Source organism: Calonectris borealis, chromosome 14 (assembly GCF_964195595.1).
Source record: "Calonectris borealis chromosome 14, bCalBor7.hap1.2, whole genome shotgun sequence".
Taxonomy (NCBI): domain Eukaryota; kingdom Metazoa; phylum Chordata; class Aves; order Procellariiformes; family Procellariidae; genus Calonectris; species Calonectris borealis.
Window position 1 is genome coordinate 11,688,883 of NC_134325.1, and position 19,222 is coordinate 11,708,104.

At 37.5% G+C, this 19,222-nt stretch overlaps 1 protein-coding gene across 1 annotated transcript in view; it reads right to left on the bottom strand.

Moving 5' to 3' along the window:
• Positions 1 to 1,316: 1,316 nt before the first annotated feature.
• SPON1 (spondin 1) overlaps positions 1,317 to 19,222 on the bottom strand; it is a 207,712-nt gene continuing 189,806 nt past the window's right edge. The window contains exons 8-16 of the mRNA XM_075163225.1: positions 11,544 to 11,745; positions 10,365 to 10,505; positions 9,890 to 9,965; positions 9,274 to 9,456; positions 8,767 to 8,937; positions 8,486 to 8,653; positions 7,435 to 7,599; positions 5,891 to 6,154; positions 1,317 to 5,047 (exon numbers count right to left, since the gene is read on the bottom strand). Coding sequence (XP_075019326.1) covers positions 4,884 to 5,047; positions 5,891 to 6,154; positions 7,435 to 7,599; positions 8,486 to 8,653; positions 8,767 to 8,937; positions 9,274 to 9,456; positions 9,890 to 9,965; positions 10,365 to 10,505; positions 11,544 to 11,745 — 1,534 coding nt within the window. The 3' untranslated portion in view covers positions 1,317 to 4,883. The remainder of the gene's footprint in view (positions 5,048 to 5,890; positions 6,155 to 7,434; positions 7,600 to 8,485; positions 8,654 to 8,766; positions 8,938 to 9,273; positions 9,457 to 9,889; positions 9,966 to 10,364; positions 10,506 to 11,543; positions 11,746 to 19,222) is intronic.

The window sequence follows — 19,222 nt, forward strand, 5'->3', positions numbered from 1 at the left end:
GGAGACAGAACTCGGTATCATTCAGGTGGCCTGGAATTGCTTTGTTTTGCACAACACTGCTTGAAGTGACTGAGTCCCAAAGTTGAAAGCATTGCAATAAAGATCTTAAATGGGTTTGCATGTGGAGCAAAGAACACTAAGTGCCTGAAACTCGGTAGCGAGAGATTTTTAAGCAAATTTCAATTTACTGGTAAAGGTTTTTTTTCCCCCCAGCAGTTAGTATGATGCTTCCTAAGTGGAAAAAAAAAGATGAAAAAATTGTGTATGTATGCACTGTATACTATATATATATTTATACATGCATGCGCACGCACACACACGCTGTGCTTTGCAGTTAAGAGCAGAGCCATGTGATATGTTGTGGCATTAATAACTACATCAGAAATGGAAATGATAGTTGTCAAATAGTCTGCAATGATAGGCTTCAGATTTTAGCTAAAAGCGGTGCATAATTTCAGGCTTTTGCTGTTTTTTTTTTCCCGCCCCAGAAACTCAGTATCTGTGGCCCTGAGAATGGCAGACACCTCTAGAAGGAGTGTTAATTGATTTACTCGTATTACAAATCATGGTTCAGGACCTGCTCTACCCATCATCTTTCTGCCATGCTGGTTGTGGTTTAGGTGCCAAGGGCGTTTCAATGGACCAGGCGCCGCCTTCCATTTTCGATGAGCAACTCCTAGCTTCTCATCTCCAGCTTTGTTATGCTTTCGTTTTAGAATAGAGTTTTTTCATGAACACCGGTCAGGTCTAGCTGGCTGCAAGGTGTTACTTATAGTCGCATTTCTACAGCAGCAGCTTTGCTGAGTGGCTCCCCAGCTGCTGTACTTTTCTGTGTAATTATCGTGATAATTACTCACACACGCAGCATACTAAATAGTCTTCTAGCAGCACAAAACATCAGTTGGAAGTTTCACAAAATCTCAGACTTTTTTGAAAGCTCATTTTTAACAATTTGTCTGTTCATGTATCATGAGGCTTTAAAATGTGTTCTTTTAAATAGTTTCTCTTTTATTAAAAACCAGCAACAGCAACGAAAGCCACATGAGAGTAATACAGGGTAATTTGAGTAACAATCCTAAGTTACTCTGTGCTTTCTAAAGAACAACAAACTATTTGACAAAAACCTTGATGCAAATAACTTCCAAGTGGAAAGAATGACTGGCTCTAGTAAAATCCAGCTCATTCCAGATATCCTGCGAGCTTGAACAGGAGTAAAATGTAAATAAGAGCGTGACTTGACTCCTTATATATTGGTAAGTGTGTGGGTTTTTTGGTGTACATAATCATATTGAACAGAATCTCATACAAGTGTAAAATTCATAGTAAAGATGTCTTTATTCCAAAATAATAATAATGTGTTAGCCAGACAGCTACAAAACATCTACACAAGACTTTGGTAAGAAATATTCATGGTAGCTTTTTCATAATTCCACAGCAAACAAAAACAACAAAGGAAATCTAAAAATGCAATCAAACAAAATTTTGTTTAAATTGTATGCTGCACACACAGAGTCCTACTGTACATTTGTTAAGCCCCTAACTTTTCTTTTTTTATGTGTAAAGCTTCTACAGTTTGTATGTTAGGAAAAAAAACCACACACACAATGCTAAAATCTGATAGTTGAGGTCTACAAAATTGGAGTGATATCTGTGCTTTCAGTTCAGCAGTATTATTCAGGAGATGAGAGGGATAACAGTTCTCATTTTTATTGACTGATAATCAGTGGCTATGATACTACCAGAAAGTTTACAGTAACAATGAAATACTTCTACATATTGTATATCAGAGCTTTTTTTTTCTGAATAGAAAATCAACCTCTTATTTTTTCTTCATTTGTTTTTGTTTGTCTTTTTTTTTTACAAAATGTAACAAGCTTAAATATTTCTTTTGTATCAAGTTAGAAGACAGACAAGTGACTTGTAAAATGTTTCAACAGAAATACAGTGTGAAAAGCTGAACCTAAGCAGGATGATAACACATTTCTGACCAGTGCAATCTACGTTGTCATTGCATGTATTAACAAGGTGGGGGAAAAAAAAAATCCAACATTCATAACTTTAATGAGCCTAAGAGAAATGACTGGAAATCACATTGAACAGCCTTCTAAGAGAAAATAAAGTATAGGGAGAATCAAACTGGTAAGAACCACAGTGAAAAGAATGCCACATTGTTTTAATGGACATTTTTGTGGGCACGTTCAGAAAGATGTTGTGTATTTCCTACATACCTAAAGGTGTATTTGGATTATGTAGCCTTTGGCAAAGGGAGTAATTAAAAGACAAAACAGCTTGATGAACTGGAATAAACATGAAAATAACTTAACAAACATTATTTTTAATGATTATTAAATCAATTAAATTGAAGAGTAAGGTAAGGGGTGATGAGATAAAATACAGTCCATAAACTCATAGCATTTTTTCCCATTCAGGAGAAGCTTTCTTCTTCTGCTCCCTCGCCCCAAGCTCTCACAGAGCCAAGCCTACAAACCTGACTCTGTCACACCTTTCATAGTCAAAGATTATTTTCTGAATGATTAGCCTCAGCTGGGATCGCCTCTGTCAGGCTCAGCAGGAGCAGCTCCCAAAGGTAAGTGGTGTGTGGGTCTTGACTGCATATGTAGCTCTGCCCTGGCTGAGCACTTGGCGTTATTCACTGCAGCCCTTCTCTGCAGCCGCCTGTTTCTTCACCTGAGATGTGCTCCTCCAGTATCTGTATCATTCCACTGGTTTTTTTGTTGGGCTTTTTTTGCTCATAAAAGGGCAATGTGCTAGGTAAGGTCATAAATACATCACTTAGGGACAGTCTTGCTGCTACGCTGTAATGACAGTGCTATAGAGACATAAACTGCAGAATTTTTCAACAGGCATAAGGAGGCAAACTATCTGAATTAATATTATTAAATGAGCAAGCCGTGCAAAATGTAAAGTGTTTGGTTTTAACATTAAACGTTGTTGTTTTTTTTCTTTTTTCCTCCTGGTTTGGTTCGCTATGGGCTTGTACCCATTTCATTTAGCAGCAGCTGGAGAGGCTAAACACTGCAGTTGGTTCCATTATTTCCCTGGCCCTCCCTTCATTCCAGATCTTAAAAAAGCAGTAAAATACCTTGAGGGGGTGGGATGCGACAGCTGTGGAAGTCCTGAGCAGCCCTTACAGTGTTCAGTGGAGAAATGATGATGAAAAGCCCTACAGAGTAATGCAACCAGCCCGTTCAGGTACAGGGAGGTAAGGAGAGGATTCCGGGGCAGTGATGGTGAAGTCGAACAGCCTCCGGGGGTTGTGGTTCACGTCAAATGGAGACGCTCAGAACGTGGGTGTCAGGTTCTCAGGGTTGTGACCAAGTGTTAAGGAAGTGAGTAAATTACTTAAGGCTGGTTTAAAGAGACTATAAAATAAATTTTTCTCCATTCATTTCTCTCAAGCTTGTTTTAAGAGTCAGCATCAACAGTCTTCATTTTCAGTGCATTGTTATTACTTATGTATAGACATAGGTGTATGCTGCCTTTCCCGGACCAAAAGATAACCCGTCCCCTTTATCTTTCATCTTTAATGTTAACTTCTGTTAAACTTACAGGACAGTATTATATTCCAATTGCAAGTGAAGCCCAAGGTCTTGCTGGTCCTACACCTGGTTATGCGTAGGGATGAGTACTAAACTCTGCAGGAGACGGTGTAAAATAGCAAAAGCAGTTAGAATGGTGGTGAGGAGCTATTTTCTAATCTCAGGCAGTTTGTTGATCACTCAGGTGGTCAGGGAAGACATTTATCCTGGCTCGTATATCTACAAATGAGTAATTCTCACAAATTTAGTAATTCTTAGATCCTCCTATACTCCCAGTAAAAAATCATAAATGATACTGCTGTTAATATATTCTTGTGCCAATCTGTAATTAATATTTTACGAGGCTGTCATTGTTTCATTTCAGAGGCTCCCTTCCCTTTGTTTGTTATAAGGGATGCATGAGAACCTGGCTCACCTTTTCTGTACCATTTTTATTATATTATAAACCTCTTTCTCTCTATATCTGTGATTAACAATGTCACAAAACTGAATCTAATTTTTTAGTGTCTCTCACGCGGAAGTCTTTCCGTGACACAGCTGTTGTGACTCTCTGTGTTTGGACAGATTTCTGTTAGCTCTGTATCCATTCTGAGAGGCAGTGGATAGACCCAATATAAGAATGGCATCTAACTATAGTGTGACATTCACACGTTTTCTTTGTGTGCTGTTGTGACTGTCACTGTGTAGTGGGCAGGCATCACTATTGAGCTGCACAAATTATTTCCTTTTGAAGTTTTAAAGAAACAAAGACCATTTTGCATGGACCATAGCATCCATGTGAAAAAAGTATGTAGGATAATTATTATAACTATCAGCTTAATCCAATAGTGTAAAAAGATAAACATGCACCTTTAATATTATTGAACCAGCATTACTGAAATTACTCCTTGGCATAGTTGTGTAATCACGTAGGCACTGCTTTGGATTTTCAAAATCAAATGAGAGACAAATCCTCCCACATACGAAACACCTCACTTTAACTTGGTTATGTTAATATGCATGCATCCCATGTCTTTACAAGTAGTATTTCTATATGGCTATTCCATGTCCACAGATATGTCTGTATTTTAGTTAAATGACTCATAATGACTTACTATTTTTATGCATTAAGGGCTCGCTGGAGTACCAAAGATTTACTCTCAGCATAAATCTGTGAGGAAATATTTATAAAATATATTTCTTGCACCAGCAAGACTAAAAAGCAAACCACACTGCAAAAATGAAAACTAATATACACTTTATATTTTTTTCTGTTTTAAAAACCAAACCAAGGTTGACTTTCCATTTAGCTCAGAGTGCATCACTTGGAAGCCTTGTGTTTTGTTAACAAGGATGAACATTACATGCTCTTAGCTCCTTTTTGTCTTTGCAACTAGTAAACTGAGTACTTTTGGACCTCTTCTTTACCATCATGTAGCGTTCCTGAATTCCACCTCCACACAGTGTAGAACATTCTGTCCAAGCAGTCCATGGTTTCAGCCTACAAACTGAAAAAATAAGTAATTTGATTAAGTTTTTAGTATTTCGGTCTAACCTACATATCTCAATATATGTGCACACTTACATCTTATGAATCTAAGATAGCATATTGCCTAGTTTATTACAGTAGAAATTAAGAAACCCCAGTTAAGCATAACCAAACATTTGTCAAACACTGAAAAAATGTATTAAAAAAGACATTTCCTGTCTACATTATAAAAGACAGATAAAATTAAGAAACTGTTAAATGTCGGACAAGCGTGAACCACAACTTAGCAGTAATTCATATCCAGATAATGTAAACTATACCACAAAAGATACTACGTTTTATCGATTTGAGGCATTAGTGGTTGATAATACTGTCCCTTATTAAAAAAGTAGTCTGAGCAGATCTCTCGGAGCAGCCTGAGTCTGAATCAGATTATTGAGGTGGAAATCAATTCAGTTTTGAAATGCAGCATTGGATCCAAGAACAAATACTTTCAAAGTTCAAAGGTAACTGGATGTGAAGATTATCACCCAGGTCTGCAGAAATTGCAATCAGTCCTCCCCCAGGTCTACATTCTAGATTTTTTCACATTCCACACTTTGTAGTGAAGAAGCAAAAATATTTTCAGTGATGGGACATGGACAGATGTGAGTCTTTCTCCATTGTGCCCTAAATTTAGGTCACACATTTTTGGTGCCAGGCAAACACCGAAAGCGGCTATGCTTTACTTTATTGCTAAAACTTTCCCTAGACTGAAATGCTGAAAATGTTCTCACAGCATGAAGTGGAGCTGCTCACACAGTCCTGTTATGCAGAAAAGACAAACAGACATAAGCATACTAAAAAATGGTTTCACACTCACCTGGATATTGCTCACTATCGGTATTTTTTTTTGCTTGTTCACTTCTCCTTTTCTCCCGGGCCTCTTTCCAGCGCCTTTTTTCCATACCTGGGCCTCTCAGGCATTTCCTTACTCGACATTTTGTACGTTGGACAGTTTCTGGGCATGCTGTTCCTCCAAACTGTGGTTCTATTTTAATCATTCTTGTCCTGATCATATGGCCCTTTCCACATGAGGTATTGCATTCGGACCACTGGGACCACTCTGTTAGTTCACAGTCGATGGCTGCAAGAATGAGAAATATTACACGAAAGCTGTGAGATCTAAACATAAGGTCAAGAAGAAACACACAGATGTGCCTAATGAGTTTTTATACCCTAAATACATGAACGCAACTTAAGCCTCCAGTCTTGTCAGCAAATGTTGTGAGGCTACACGTCAAAATTTTCTGAGTCCGTTTCTTATTTGACACTTTCCTCAATTTCTTTTTCAAGAGTGGTGCTGGCAGATCATTAAAATTACAAAGAACATATAAATAATTCCCCTGTGCCTTCTTCAATTTTCCCACCCATATGTCTGTTTTATAATGAAAAGCTGTTAAAAACTGAGTTATATTTACAAAGAATCTGATACCTCTGAGATCTAAGCCTCGCTTTACTGGTAGTGTTATGCCATAGGCAAGATTCACTAATACCATTATGTCTTAAAAGTTTTCATCTTTCAGCATTGCTTAAAACTTACAGCCCCAGTGAATAATAATCAAAATGATATTTCACATTATTTAAGAAAAGCTGAATTAGCAAATTATAGTGTAAAAGCCTTTTTAACCAATACTTTCTGTGAAAAATAATGTAATTATTTATAAAGCCTCATAAACCAGCTGGCAACAGGACACTAAAAGCAATCATATCTTATTCATTCAGCAGCGCCTTAGGCTATCACGCTTCACAAAGACTGCAAAGAAACTAGAAATTTGCACCACCCAAGAAGTGGGGGATTTTAGTGGAGTAAGGTAAAAAATCAATGCAGCTGTCTCCACACCATCCAGTGGCTTATATGATATTCCAGGTTGCAAAGGGATGTAGAGCAGTAGAAAGGCTATGATACAGTTCAGCAATGTATCAAAGATGGAGCGAGCCTCTTTTGCGCTCTTTCTGTGAGCTAAAAGAATCACACAGATGATTTTAATCCTTCTTTCCTTCCTTCCTTCCTAGTATGCATTCTGCAAATATAGGTTTTATAATTCTGACTTATTTACTGTTGGGAAGTGCACAAACTGTTGCCTGAAGTTGTAGCGTGTTAAATATGCAGAAACCGTATACCCAAAGCAATATTGGTCATCAGGGTAGGGTTAAGTAAGGCAAGCAGAAATTTAGACATGGTCATATTCCAGCTCTCAATAGCTGAAAGTGCACAATAATAACAACAACAATACAAAAATTTAAAAAAAAAAATATCCACAATTGATGTCACTCCTGTCTGAGAAGCGATGCTACAGAGTTTTGACCCATAGACTGTGACACACATAATTAGCCTCCTCTTTCCAGAGCGTTTCCCACACTTACGGCATTCAGGCAGCATGCATTTTTCTGCTTGTTCCAGCTCCTCATTGCAGTCTCCAAGCTCAGCAGCAGATTTCAGCATCCTTTGCCGGGTTCGCATTCCCTTCCCACATGTTACACTGCAGTCACTCCATTCAGACCAAGGAGAGAGCAGACAGGGGATGGTATCTGATATGAAAATAAAAAGGTAATGGATTCTTGTTATACATAAATTACGAAGATATACATTTGAAAATAATACAGGTGGAAAATGTGCTATGTTTTATCTGTCATCAACCCATTATACTTTGTTGTCAATTTGGACAAAATGAATCACAAGCTGAATGATGTTGCTGAAGTAGTTCAGAAAACACTATATTAAATTGAAAGGTTTGCTTCATTTTAATACCTTTTCTATGCTATCTTTTTCTATATCTTATTCACATCTGCAGAGTCCCAGTGCTTCCAGGGAATAAATAGTTTAAGAAGGTATGTTTCAATCATAACTCCTGTAAAAAAACCTAGATTGTTGCAGCGGACAGAACTGGAAGTCAAACTGATGATATAATCTAAAATGTGACACTTCCAGATTTTATCTACCAAAAAACTTTTTAAATTTAATTCTTTCTGTCTTTGATGAAAATCTTAACATTTCTTAAGAAATTAAAAACAATATTAATAGTCACAGTAAGGGTGAGACTGGCTGAGTGCACAAAAGGAGCACCTCAATTTCTGAACAGTTCATGGGCTAAAAGGAGAGGGCACTGTTTTATTCTAGCCTTATGATTAAATATACCTCATACTCCATAAATTAGAGTTGCTTTGTATATGGCTTGCTAGTGTGCATATCACTGTATGGGTAATACAGTAATAGCATACCACTGAATATTTTTTACTAACATTCTCATTCTGTTGGTGAACGTGGTATTTAATGCACATTCCCTAAGGGATCTAATTTTAAGGAGAACAAGAAAAAGCAACATTGCTTCTGGTTTAGCTATATTCTTTGTGTGATGGAGCAACGTGTCAGAAATGATGGCTCTATACCAGAGGAGATAAACTCATGGACACTTACGGCATTCAGGCATCATGCATTTCTCTGCCTCTGTAGTTTCTGCCTTGCACATGGATCCATCAGCGGGAGTCATCTTGATCATTCTGTGTCGTCTTTTCATCCCTGTGCCACAGCTAGCACTGCATTCATCCCACTCGCCCCATTCAGTGACAAGGCAGCTGCTAGGAGCTATTCAAAATAGACAGAGAAAATCATTCACTAGTAGAGGTCATATGAAAAAAATGTTTTGGGCAGTGCTCCTGCTATTGGCTGGGTTTTACAAAGCTAAATAAAATACTTACAACATTCCTCATTTACAATACATTTCTCAGTCTCCTCAGTAGGCACTTTGCACATAGAGCCATCTTCAGGGAATTGTTTTACATATCTCTCTCTAGATCGTGTTCCCATCCCACAGGAAACACTACAGGGGGACCATGTAATCCAGTCAGACATCATGCAAGTGGAACCATCTAAAATACAGAGAACCATTTCAATTGCCAAAATTAACGTATTTGCTGATAAATCTGCAGTTGCCCGTTTGTGTGCAGTATCACTTTTATGCTGCCTCTCACGTTCTATCCTCTCCTCTATTGCTTACTTTGTCCTTTCCTTTATACTTCTGCATACTTCATGCACTGACTCAGAAGAACTGCAGAATTGACCAGAGACAGGTTCAATTTGTATTCTTCAGCAATTATTCCTCTGTTTGCCATAAACCAAGTCATACAGCAACCACGAGTTTTAAGAACTTTAAAGGAAAAGTAAACACTACAAGGTGTTCTTCTCCACCCTTTCCTCTTGATTACCTTCATCACTGCAGCCTGGACCCATGCACGGCTGAAAATCTTGGGTATCTGGACAGGGCACACTGAGGTCCAACTGAGCTTTAAGCATTCTCTGCCTCATCCTCTTGCCCTTTTCACAGGTAGAAGAGCTGCAGGCTGACCATGGAGACCAGTTTGAATATATGCAGGTCTCAGGGGTATCATCTAAAAAGTAAGAAAAGCAGTGAACATTAAAAATAGATTGTCCTCCATTTGCTTCTCTTTACTTGGCTGGTGATTACTTTAGAATGTATCCTATTAGCATCTTTCTTCCTGCACTCTATCTTCTCTTTTTTTAACCCAAAGGAAAAAAAAAAGACCAATTGCCAACTTTCATTTAAAAAAAAAATCTTTTTATTTGAACCCCAAAAGGCTTCTCTTATTGCTTTTATTGTTATTGTCATCTTCCAGGTATACATGCAATTTCTTTGCTGTATAAGAGAAGGCTAATAGCAGATACCAGAAAAGATGAAAACCTAAATCACTTTTTGGCACTGAGTGGGATTTTTGCTCCCAAGTCAGTTTTGTACTTTAGAAATGACAGTGGAGAATGGAACAAAATATAAATTAGTACAGCAGAAACTAATTTAAAAAGTACCTTCTTCTTTTTCCTCTGGTGCTAGGTCTGCCACAATATCATCTATGTTATCAGGTACGATATTGCATTGCTCCCCCTGCAAAGAAATTATCGTGGAGATTGGATATAGGAAACTCATACATGTACGCAGCAAGAGGGGCCAAAACAGTATACTGTGAGGCTACAGTATACTATTGCAGCTGCAGCGCTTTTTTCTTTTCTAATTCCTACACATACTTTAAAAAAAATCCCCAATTAAGCAGATGCAGCAATTACCAGAAGTAGGAGAAATAATACCTTAAGACAGTTTTAAATTTAAGAAAGTTTTAGTTCTTTTCTGCCATTATCTTTGTTGTGAGTAGGTTAAGAAGTGTCGATTTGGGAGGAGGGGACAGGAAGAATTGTTTTTTTGGTTTATGAAGTGGGTTTTTTTGCTTGCTTGAGATATATATATATTAAAAATATATATGTATATATTTATATATATTAAAAATACCTTGCGTGCAATTCTTTCAATGACAACTCTCGCTACCAGCTTGATAGATCCTCCTTCTGGATCATAAAATGGACTTTGAGGATGATCTAAGCTTGTAAGTGGTCTGATCTTCTCTTGAGGCACTGTAGGTTTGTTAGGAGACTGTAATTAAAAAGAAAAAAAAATGTTAAAAAAGCGACTAATAATTATTAATAATATAATTCATCTGCAGAAATTAAAACTTCTCTAAACTGCTAAATTGGAAAATTGAACTCGGTACATTCATACTTAATAGTAAGGTGTTGGGGTTTTTTTGTCAGGAAGCACTTCTATAATACTGGGGGATGCAGCCCCGAAGCTGGGTTCACAATAAGATGTATGCCTTGTTGTACGGTTAGATAACCACATTAATAAAAAAAATTATTCAGTATGCCTCCAGAGCTGCATTATAACTGGAAAAATTCCTTAGGTTCGAAAGAGACCAGGTCTGAATGAAAAAAACAACCATCTTCTGTCATCTGAAAATATGTGTGGTATTTGAGGATGTCGCTAATCTTGCCTAACTTCAGCCGTCTATACTGTCTATATAGACACACAGTGTAGGTACACTTGTCACCCAAGGAGACCTAACCTGTTCAGTAATTTGACGTAACTAATTTGGTCAAAAATAGGACTTTCCCTGAGGATGATGTGAATCTCTTCCTAGGCTGAGAGAGTGATGGAGACAGAGAAAATGGATGATTTTAGAGTCTTGTAGTGATGAGAAGTCCAGAGTTTCAGTCCCTACTGTAAGGAATAGTTAAGTTTTCTGTGCCAAGCAGAATAGTTGGCATTGGATTGAACAGTAGAAAACTCAAGTTGATGTGGCTGCTGATGGTACACAGATTTGTATCAGAGGACTTGGACACCTTAATGCTTAGTTTTGAGCAAACTAAGTCCTCCGTTTATTTAATAGGTGAATATAATAATATCCCAGGTGGATGTAACATTATGCCATTAATAATAATGCTTAGGGAATTCAGACACAACGACCGACAGTAGCTAGCATTTCTCTAAATGAGTTTTCATTCATTATAAGCAAAATTTTTACTAGAGTAGTACAAAGGCATATATGGCATTACCATGGATCAAATAGCTTTCATTCTTCACTGCTTTAAGGTAAACTTTATGTTTTGAATATATTACAAATAGTCCACATACCTCATAGGTAACACCACTGTCCGTGCCAGCATCCCAGGGTATTAAATCCTGAACGACTTTCTGAACCCAGCCGCAGTCCTTGGTACAGAGGTCTTCGGCAGAGAGACCCACATTCCAGTCCGGGCTGGGGCCGAGCATGGTGAGGAAGGACATCAGGTGCCGGTGACGATCGACAGAAAACTCAGCAGAGGGAGCAGCTCTCCTGCAAATTGGCCATAGGAAGACTATTAACAACTGAATTCAAGTTTGCTGTTAGAAAGCAACGAAACTGGTGCTTCAAACTGGGAGATGCTGAACACTGGCATGACACTGTATCTGGTATGTGGAGGTGGAGAAGCAGGACATGGAGAGGACTCCTGCTCAGCACTCTGTATTTTTAGTCTCCATGAACCCTCTGAGAAACAGCTTTGGCATCACTCAAGGAGATTTACAGTTTAACGGGTGAGAGAGATATAGCAATAAAGAGCTGCAGCAGCATGCTTATGTCTTAATCGTATAATAATAATACTACTAATAAAAAAATCTGTTACAACACTTACAAAAATTTAAAGTAAAATAGCAGAGAAATACACTGAGGTTTTGATTGCTGGGATACTTTTGACCTCCCCCCCCAAAGATAATACAAAGTCCAATGCCAAAGTGCTTGGAAGTGCTACTGTGTGTATGTGTGCAAAAGAAGCACTGATTAATACAGTTTTAGTGCTCACGTAAGTGAGACATTAATGGCCACTGCCAGCCCTAGAGAGTTCAGCCAAGACTTTTGCAGGTTTCTGCCAGTGGATGTGAAAACGTCCCTATTCATCCAGCCTTTGTCAGCCGCTCCCTTTGGAAGAAATTGTGCTGAATCATGCAGTGCTCTGCGATGCTGATGAGCAACTATCACATTCCTATGCAAATGGAAAATAAAATCATGCCTGAACTGGAGGTTTCTGTTCACAGATGACAACCTGGACTTCTTCATGGCTTCTTTCTCATGAGCAACAACAAATGCAGAGTTATTTAAAATATGGTTTTGGCAATTCTGCTCTACCAAATCCTGATCTGATGTCAACCCAAGTTTTCTTCAGTTACAGAACTTGGATCAATACAGCGTCAAGTTGGGTGTTTTTTTTTTAATTTTATGCCAAAACACACTGCTTTATGAGCATCTAAAGACCATGTTTATTTTTAATGTAAGGTTTTTTTACAGTGTTAGTCATCTTCCCTTTTTAGGTTAGGTAGCTATATAATGCACATACACTGTTCTTTAGTTGTAAGGTGTTTATTCTTCCTATAAATGCTTGCATCCTTGTAAAAATGTGGCATTTCATTTGTGTATTTTTTCTGGCTCATAGCATTCTCAGCACATCAGAAAAAACAGAACAGCCCAAAGACAATGATTTTGAGTAATTATCACGCAGTTTCAAATGTAAGACATCTAAGTTAGCGTATCCAGTTCCCCTTCAAGAGGCAAGTTGCAGAAGCTAATGCGTAAAATGTTCTGGCCACTTCTGTTTCGGAGTATGTAGAAATTGTTTCTTACTGTGTAAATTACCTTACATTGAATTAAAGACTCTGAGTAGAAGACTTTCAGTGTTTGATGACATTGGTCCTGCCTTTCCCAGAAAGAGATGCAAATGACTTTTGTTTTTCATGGCAGATAGAACTCTGATGTCAATGGAACAATTTGTCTAATGTAAAGTAATAAAATAATGACTGATGGTATCAACTTCGCTCCGTGAATACAGTATCCTGATATATTTGTCAAGTACATAGCAGCGATTAGTCTTAAAAAGCCTGCTAATTAACTAAAGGATTTACTGCATTATAAGGGTTTCTAAGAATTCCCTATAAGAATTTTATATTTAAAACAGTATACAGTAAAAATAACAAAGCGATGTGCGTTAGATCTTTAGATTGAGAATATGTCTAACATGGACATTGCAGAATAGAGACGCAGGTCAGCTCTTTCCGGGGAAAAGCAAGGGCAGTGTGGCACCGGAGCCGATACTGTTAGTTGGGATGTATTGCGTGACGTGACATTTCAATGCTCTGGGCACACGTGCTCTCAGGGAAGACAAGAGAGGCAGACACAATCACACCATTTAAAGGCAGAGGCCTGAAATCACTTGACTACTTTAGACACATTACAATGGAAATCTTTCGTCACCTGTTAGTCATGTGATAGGCACGTACAATTAAGGCTTTGAATGCTTTGTTAGGAAAGTAAATATTAATCATGATATTAATATAAATCAAAATGAATTGTGTATTTAAATTATAACTATGTCAATATTGAAACTGTGTAAAGGAACACTTCAGTAGGAGATACTCTTTGCCTACAAGCCTTTGCATGTGTTAAATTATATGAGTAAAGCTGAGCCTCCCATAATTTTCCAATTTCAGAGCACTTCACAAAAATTACCTATCTTATCTTTTCCTTCTTCTTCAAGACAGATACTAGTTTCATGGTCATTTTACTGTATTTTATCCCATAACTGTTTAACACAGAAATGTAAAGATTAATAGAGGACGAATGGAGGAAGTTTTCTTCTTCCTCCACTCTTGTGCAGGCACAGACACAATGCACATGCACTTTGTCTGCGGTGCAGCACAACCTACTAGGTTGGACATTTTAAAGGTTTTTATATGCAGTGTTTAAGAATGAAGTATTTAAATTATATATTATCATAAAATGTATTTGTTGCACTTGCTACTTTATTCTATTAACTAATTTCTGCACGGATACTTGTAAGCAGTATGCATACAAATTTGAACAACAATTGTATAATGTTGCCCAACATTCAACATTCACAGTCCTTCTTGAGTTGTTGTAATTAGGGAAGAGAAATGGGCTGATCTAAGGCTCAATTGGTAATCACTACCTAGGTGCAGGGATAGGCACTGATTGGGCTTATATCAATATAGATCTTTGGTGGTTTCTTTTGTTAGTTTTTTTTTTTTTTTTAATAAAATGACAAATTTCAAATGTTTCCAGTATCTACATGAATGACAAATTTAGGAAGCTGGCAGGAACCCAAATCCTTCCACGCATATCTCAACAACAGATCTGGCTCAAGTGTCCCAAGATTGGCCTATGGATCTCCCTGAAGGAAACCAGTGTAAAAATGTGCTCAAGTGCACCTAAAACCGACCTCTTTCACTTCTGTATTGTCAACACACCTGATAAAATGGGAATGTAGAACATCATCTTTACCTCCGCTTTCAATACAAGTATGTATTGCCATTTTAAGGCTTTTAAATTTTAAGAAAGTTTTCTTCTGTGACAGGCTGAGCACGTTTGGTAATGCCCACAGGCAAAGCCTAAAGTTTGTAACTGATGTGAATTTGCTCTAAGAGACGAGTATGTCCCTTTTCCTTCCCCTACACATGTACATGCATAACAACAGTGGCGAATACGAGTTGCAAAGCAAATCCTAAACATTAGGTAAGTTCTAGGTGACAACCTCGAAAGCCCCACAGGGCTGGGGAATCCTGCTTTCCTTGGCTGAAGCAAACTACTTTTCCATGTCAGCCTGATCAGCCTGCTGACAGTTCCTGTCACGTATACAGAGTGAAGCGAAGTACTGGATAGTGTCCTGCATCCTAATATTTTCCATTTCCTTTATGTTTATTCTATTTTCTTTCTGTTAGCATGATTTGGATCTCCAGCTATAGGGGTGCGATATACTAAGCAGCATAAGAAAATGCTCTTTTTTCCCCCTGGGGTTTTTGTTTGTTTGTTTTAAGGTTAAAAGAGCACAAACATGATTTTGCTTTACAAGTTTTTTTCTTAAATGACAATCTAGCTGCTAATCCTGCTGGGGTAGGGGGTTAAGAAAGCCTCTGACAAACCAACAGAAAACTCAACTTGCTGCAAGACGTATTTTTGAGTGTTGAATCAGTACTGTTGTGTTCTACTGATACCCCCGTAAAAGGTAATAAAGCACACATAAGGAAGGCGGCTGTGGAGAGTTACTGGATAGAAATAGTAAAAATAATATTTTGCAGAATAAAACCTTGAGGTTACTTTTGATTTTATATTTGATTAGTATATACATAAAAGACGTAGAAAAGGCAGCCCGAGCATGTACTCTTTGTCTCTATGATACTAACTAGCTCAACAAATAAGACCGTTGACAGGCTTGAGTTTGTACCATTGAATGTGAATTTTCCTACTGGATGCTAGTAGGATGCTAGTAGACAAATATAATGTTCTATATTCATCTAAGAAAGCCATTTGCCTCACCCATGCATAAAGAATTTTCCAGCAACACAAAAGTCTATATATAAGGACAAATTTGAACATGAAGAGCATCTGTATTTCCACTGCAAAGCGCAGCGTAGAGCAGAGAATCTCTTGCTAGCTGTTAAACTCACCAGGTTGGCTGCTAGAAGTGATTCTAGCTGTGGCAGCGCAAATGCAAATAATTTTTTCAAATAAATTAAAACAATGTATTAGATGCATGTTGTGCCGGAGGAAAAGCTAACAGCCTGAAACATCTTCAGAAATACTGAATTTGTGCAGTGCTTCGCCATTATCCAAGTTCTGACTTTGGTCGTGGGTAAAAAATAATGTTGTGATTAAGTGGGCATATTAGAGAGAACAGGAAAGCGTAAAATACCATGGATCTAATAACTGTATGGAGCGTATGGTAGTTTGAAATAGCTTAAACCTTTCCAGGTTTCTTCACAGAGCTGTATTAAGGTATAAATTGTCCTAAGCCTATTATTAGAGTCTGGATACTAGACTGATTTGAGCATACCAGGACCTGATCTCGCTTGTGCTAAGGATAACGTAGTAGCCTTTTCAGGTAGGAAGACAAAGGTGTAAACACAGGAGAAACCAGTCTAAGTCTGATGACCATCGGAGGAGGTAGGGAGTTGAGAGCGCTGTGCGCCACATTGCCGCTGGTTTAGCGTCAGTTCTGGGGGTTGCTGATGATGTGAAAACACTATTTTTTTTAAGCTGAGAATTTAGCTGATTACATAGATCATGAAAACTGCATATTTTAGGGAAGTAGTAAATGAATTGCCTATTAAACCTCTAGTCAGCAAAAGTGACATCCTTCTTTTTTAGAGGCTTACACTACATCACATATACACTTTCCAGGATGAACAATCTATTTAGAACTTTTTGCTATTGATACAAATAACATTATGAGCATGGAAACACATTTCACACTCCTGAACTTCCAACTCCGCACCTCCTGCCTACCAGCAGCGCCTACACAACATCTGTTTTATTGAATAAACTTTAAAATTATAACAACCTGAAAAGTGCACTAGCTTCAAAGAAAAGAAAAGAAGAAAATTAAGATCTAAAACTGAATGGAAAATACTACTCTCCTAGAAGTCTGCATCTAACAGAACAAATTAGATTACATATTTGGATGACGTATTATTAAGAAAACCATTTATGAAGTGATGCATAATAATTAGGACCATTACATGGACAACAAAGTTTTATGCACAGATATCAACACCTGAACATAAAAAAAAGAATTTCAGAGTTGCACAGAAGGAGGGGAGAATCCTTCTTAAGTTCTGCTTAAATGCAGGGCAGGTAAGCATTTAACCTAATAAGTAATTCAAACATGTGCATGTCCTAAAAGAGCCAGGGAGAAGAAAACTACAATAAAATGAACACTGAGTCAATGAAATTTGACTGACATCCATATAAAAAGTTGAAAAGCACTTTAACGCCAAGCTGTTACTGTCTCTGAGCACCAAATCAGAGGAGGTGACAGTTAAGAGTCTGGCTATTTTATTTCATAATGAAAGAATAAAGAAAGCTGCAACACATTCTTATTCATTTACCTTTTAGGACTACAAAAAGGCCTGCATAACAACCTCTTACCTTGCTGCATGTAAGCTCTTAAAAATGAGAATATTGCCTATAACCAGCCAAAAGAGATGGATATGTAACTGCATACACAACCAAGGGATTATGTCATTACCACCGACATTAAAACCACTAATCAGAACAAATGCTGTTCTAAAATATCATTAAATTTGAGTATTTTTAAAAAGCATTACAAAAGGAAGGGACTTCGTGCAGCGCATCTTTCAGACATTTTCATATCGTCATCTAAATGTACCTAGCATGCTACTTTAGATAATAATGATATATTATTCAGTAACATACCAGCGATTTGATTTAATACCTTCAGAATGGGTATACCTTAATGATATGATTAACAAACGTGAACAGGCTTTCCTCACTCAAAAATATTCTCAGATATCTCAAGTTAGAATTGCAATTTCTGAAAACTGCTGATCTGTGTGTGTGTTCTTTGCAGTTTGTCACAAACCAGTTAGGTGTGGTTATCCCAACGGTACTGTCAACAATTGCTCTTGTTTAGAATAACCTCCTGTCATTTTTTAGACCACTTACTGTGCATTTACAATCAAACCATGTTTCAGGAAGCCTTTTGCAATACATGGCATTACTGTGTTTTAGCCAGGCCAGCCTGACTACAGAGCCACAGGACTCCACCTGTATGAATTCAGGAAACTTCTCTCTTCTTCACTTCCTAGGAGCTTTGGGGTCACCAATTGTCTGCCCAGAGTAATTACAGCTATAGTTACAAAGGAAATCCTTTGGGATGTTGTAAGAGCACTGTTGCTTTGTACCTCCTTTTCACTGGCTAATCTACAAAGCCCTGACCATGCCCTGTTTGGCCTGAGAAACCGTGATGAGAGATCAGTTCTTCAACCCAGCATAAGAACCACCACAGCCAGATTTCTGATCCTTTTCTCTCCCATTAACAGTATCAGATAAACAGCATAGACTTACTTATGAGACTGTTTTAGCAATGAACTCTGGTTTGCTATCAATTTAATTTATTCTGAATATTAGATTACAGCAAAAATCTCCTTTTAACAAAAAATACTATGAGGCTATTTATTGGAGTATCTACAAAATGTAGATATTCCTTCAAATTCCTTTCAAAGATTTAAAAATAATATTTTTGTGCATTTCAAAACCATTTATTTTGCAAGTGTCAAAAGCTAGGAATTGCATTTTACATTTCCCTGGTCCCAGTGTAATCTCTGGAGATGTCCAACATCTCACCACCTTTATTAATACGATACACATTCCATTTCATTCAGCATCTATATCCATCTAACCTACATATGCCTTTTGGTGTCTGGAGATGTGAATTAGAGTAAATATTTGATTACATTACGTTCATAACAACACAAAGAGATAACAATTGGAAGTTTGAAATTTTGCATATAGATTTCTGTTCACTAGAAATTTAAATGGCAAATTGTTCCAGTTAGTGAGTATTTACACAAAAATGAAGAGTTAGGATTAGTAAGTAGACAGACAGTTGTGTGAAAATAATGCATACATGATTACTCATAAAATTATAAAGGGAAATTGTTTTGGCTTACGGGAAGACAACAGATGGTTGGGAAATGATCATAAACCAGTCACTACCAATGGGAGGAACATGTAAAGAAAACAAAAGCAAGGATAGAATGGGATGAGTAAGTTTGATTTAATTGGATGGCCATTAATTTCCATGACCAATTAGTATAAAGTTCTTGCAGTGATTGTTCTGTGTTTTAACACCCAACTTTCTTCCTTGCCTAGTGACATTTGAATTTTAAATAGAAAGTAAATGGTAAGTGATAGAAAATGGAACTGCCATATGTGCTTGCTCTGACAAAAAAATGATCGATACAAT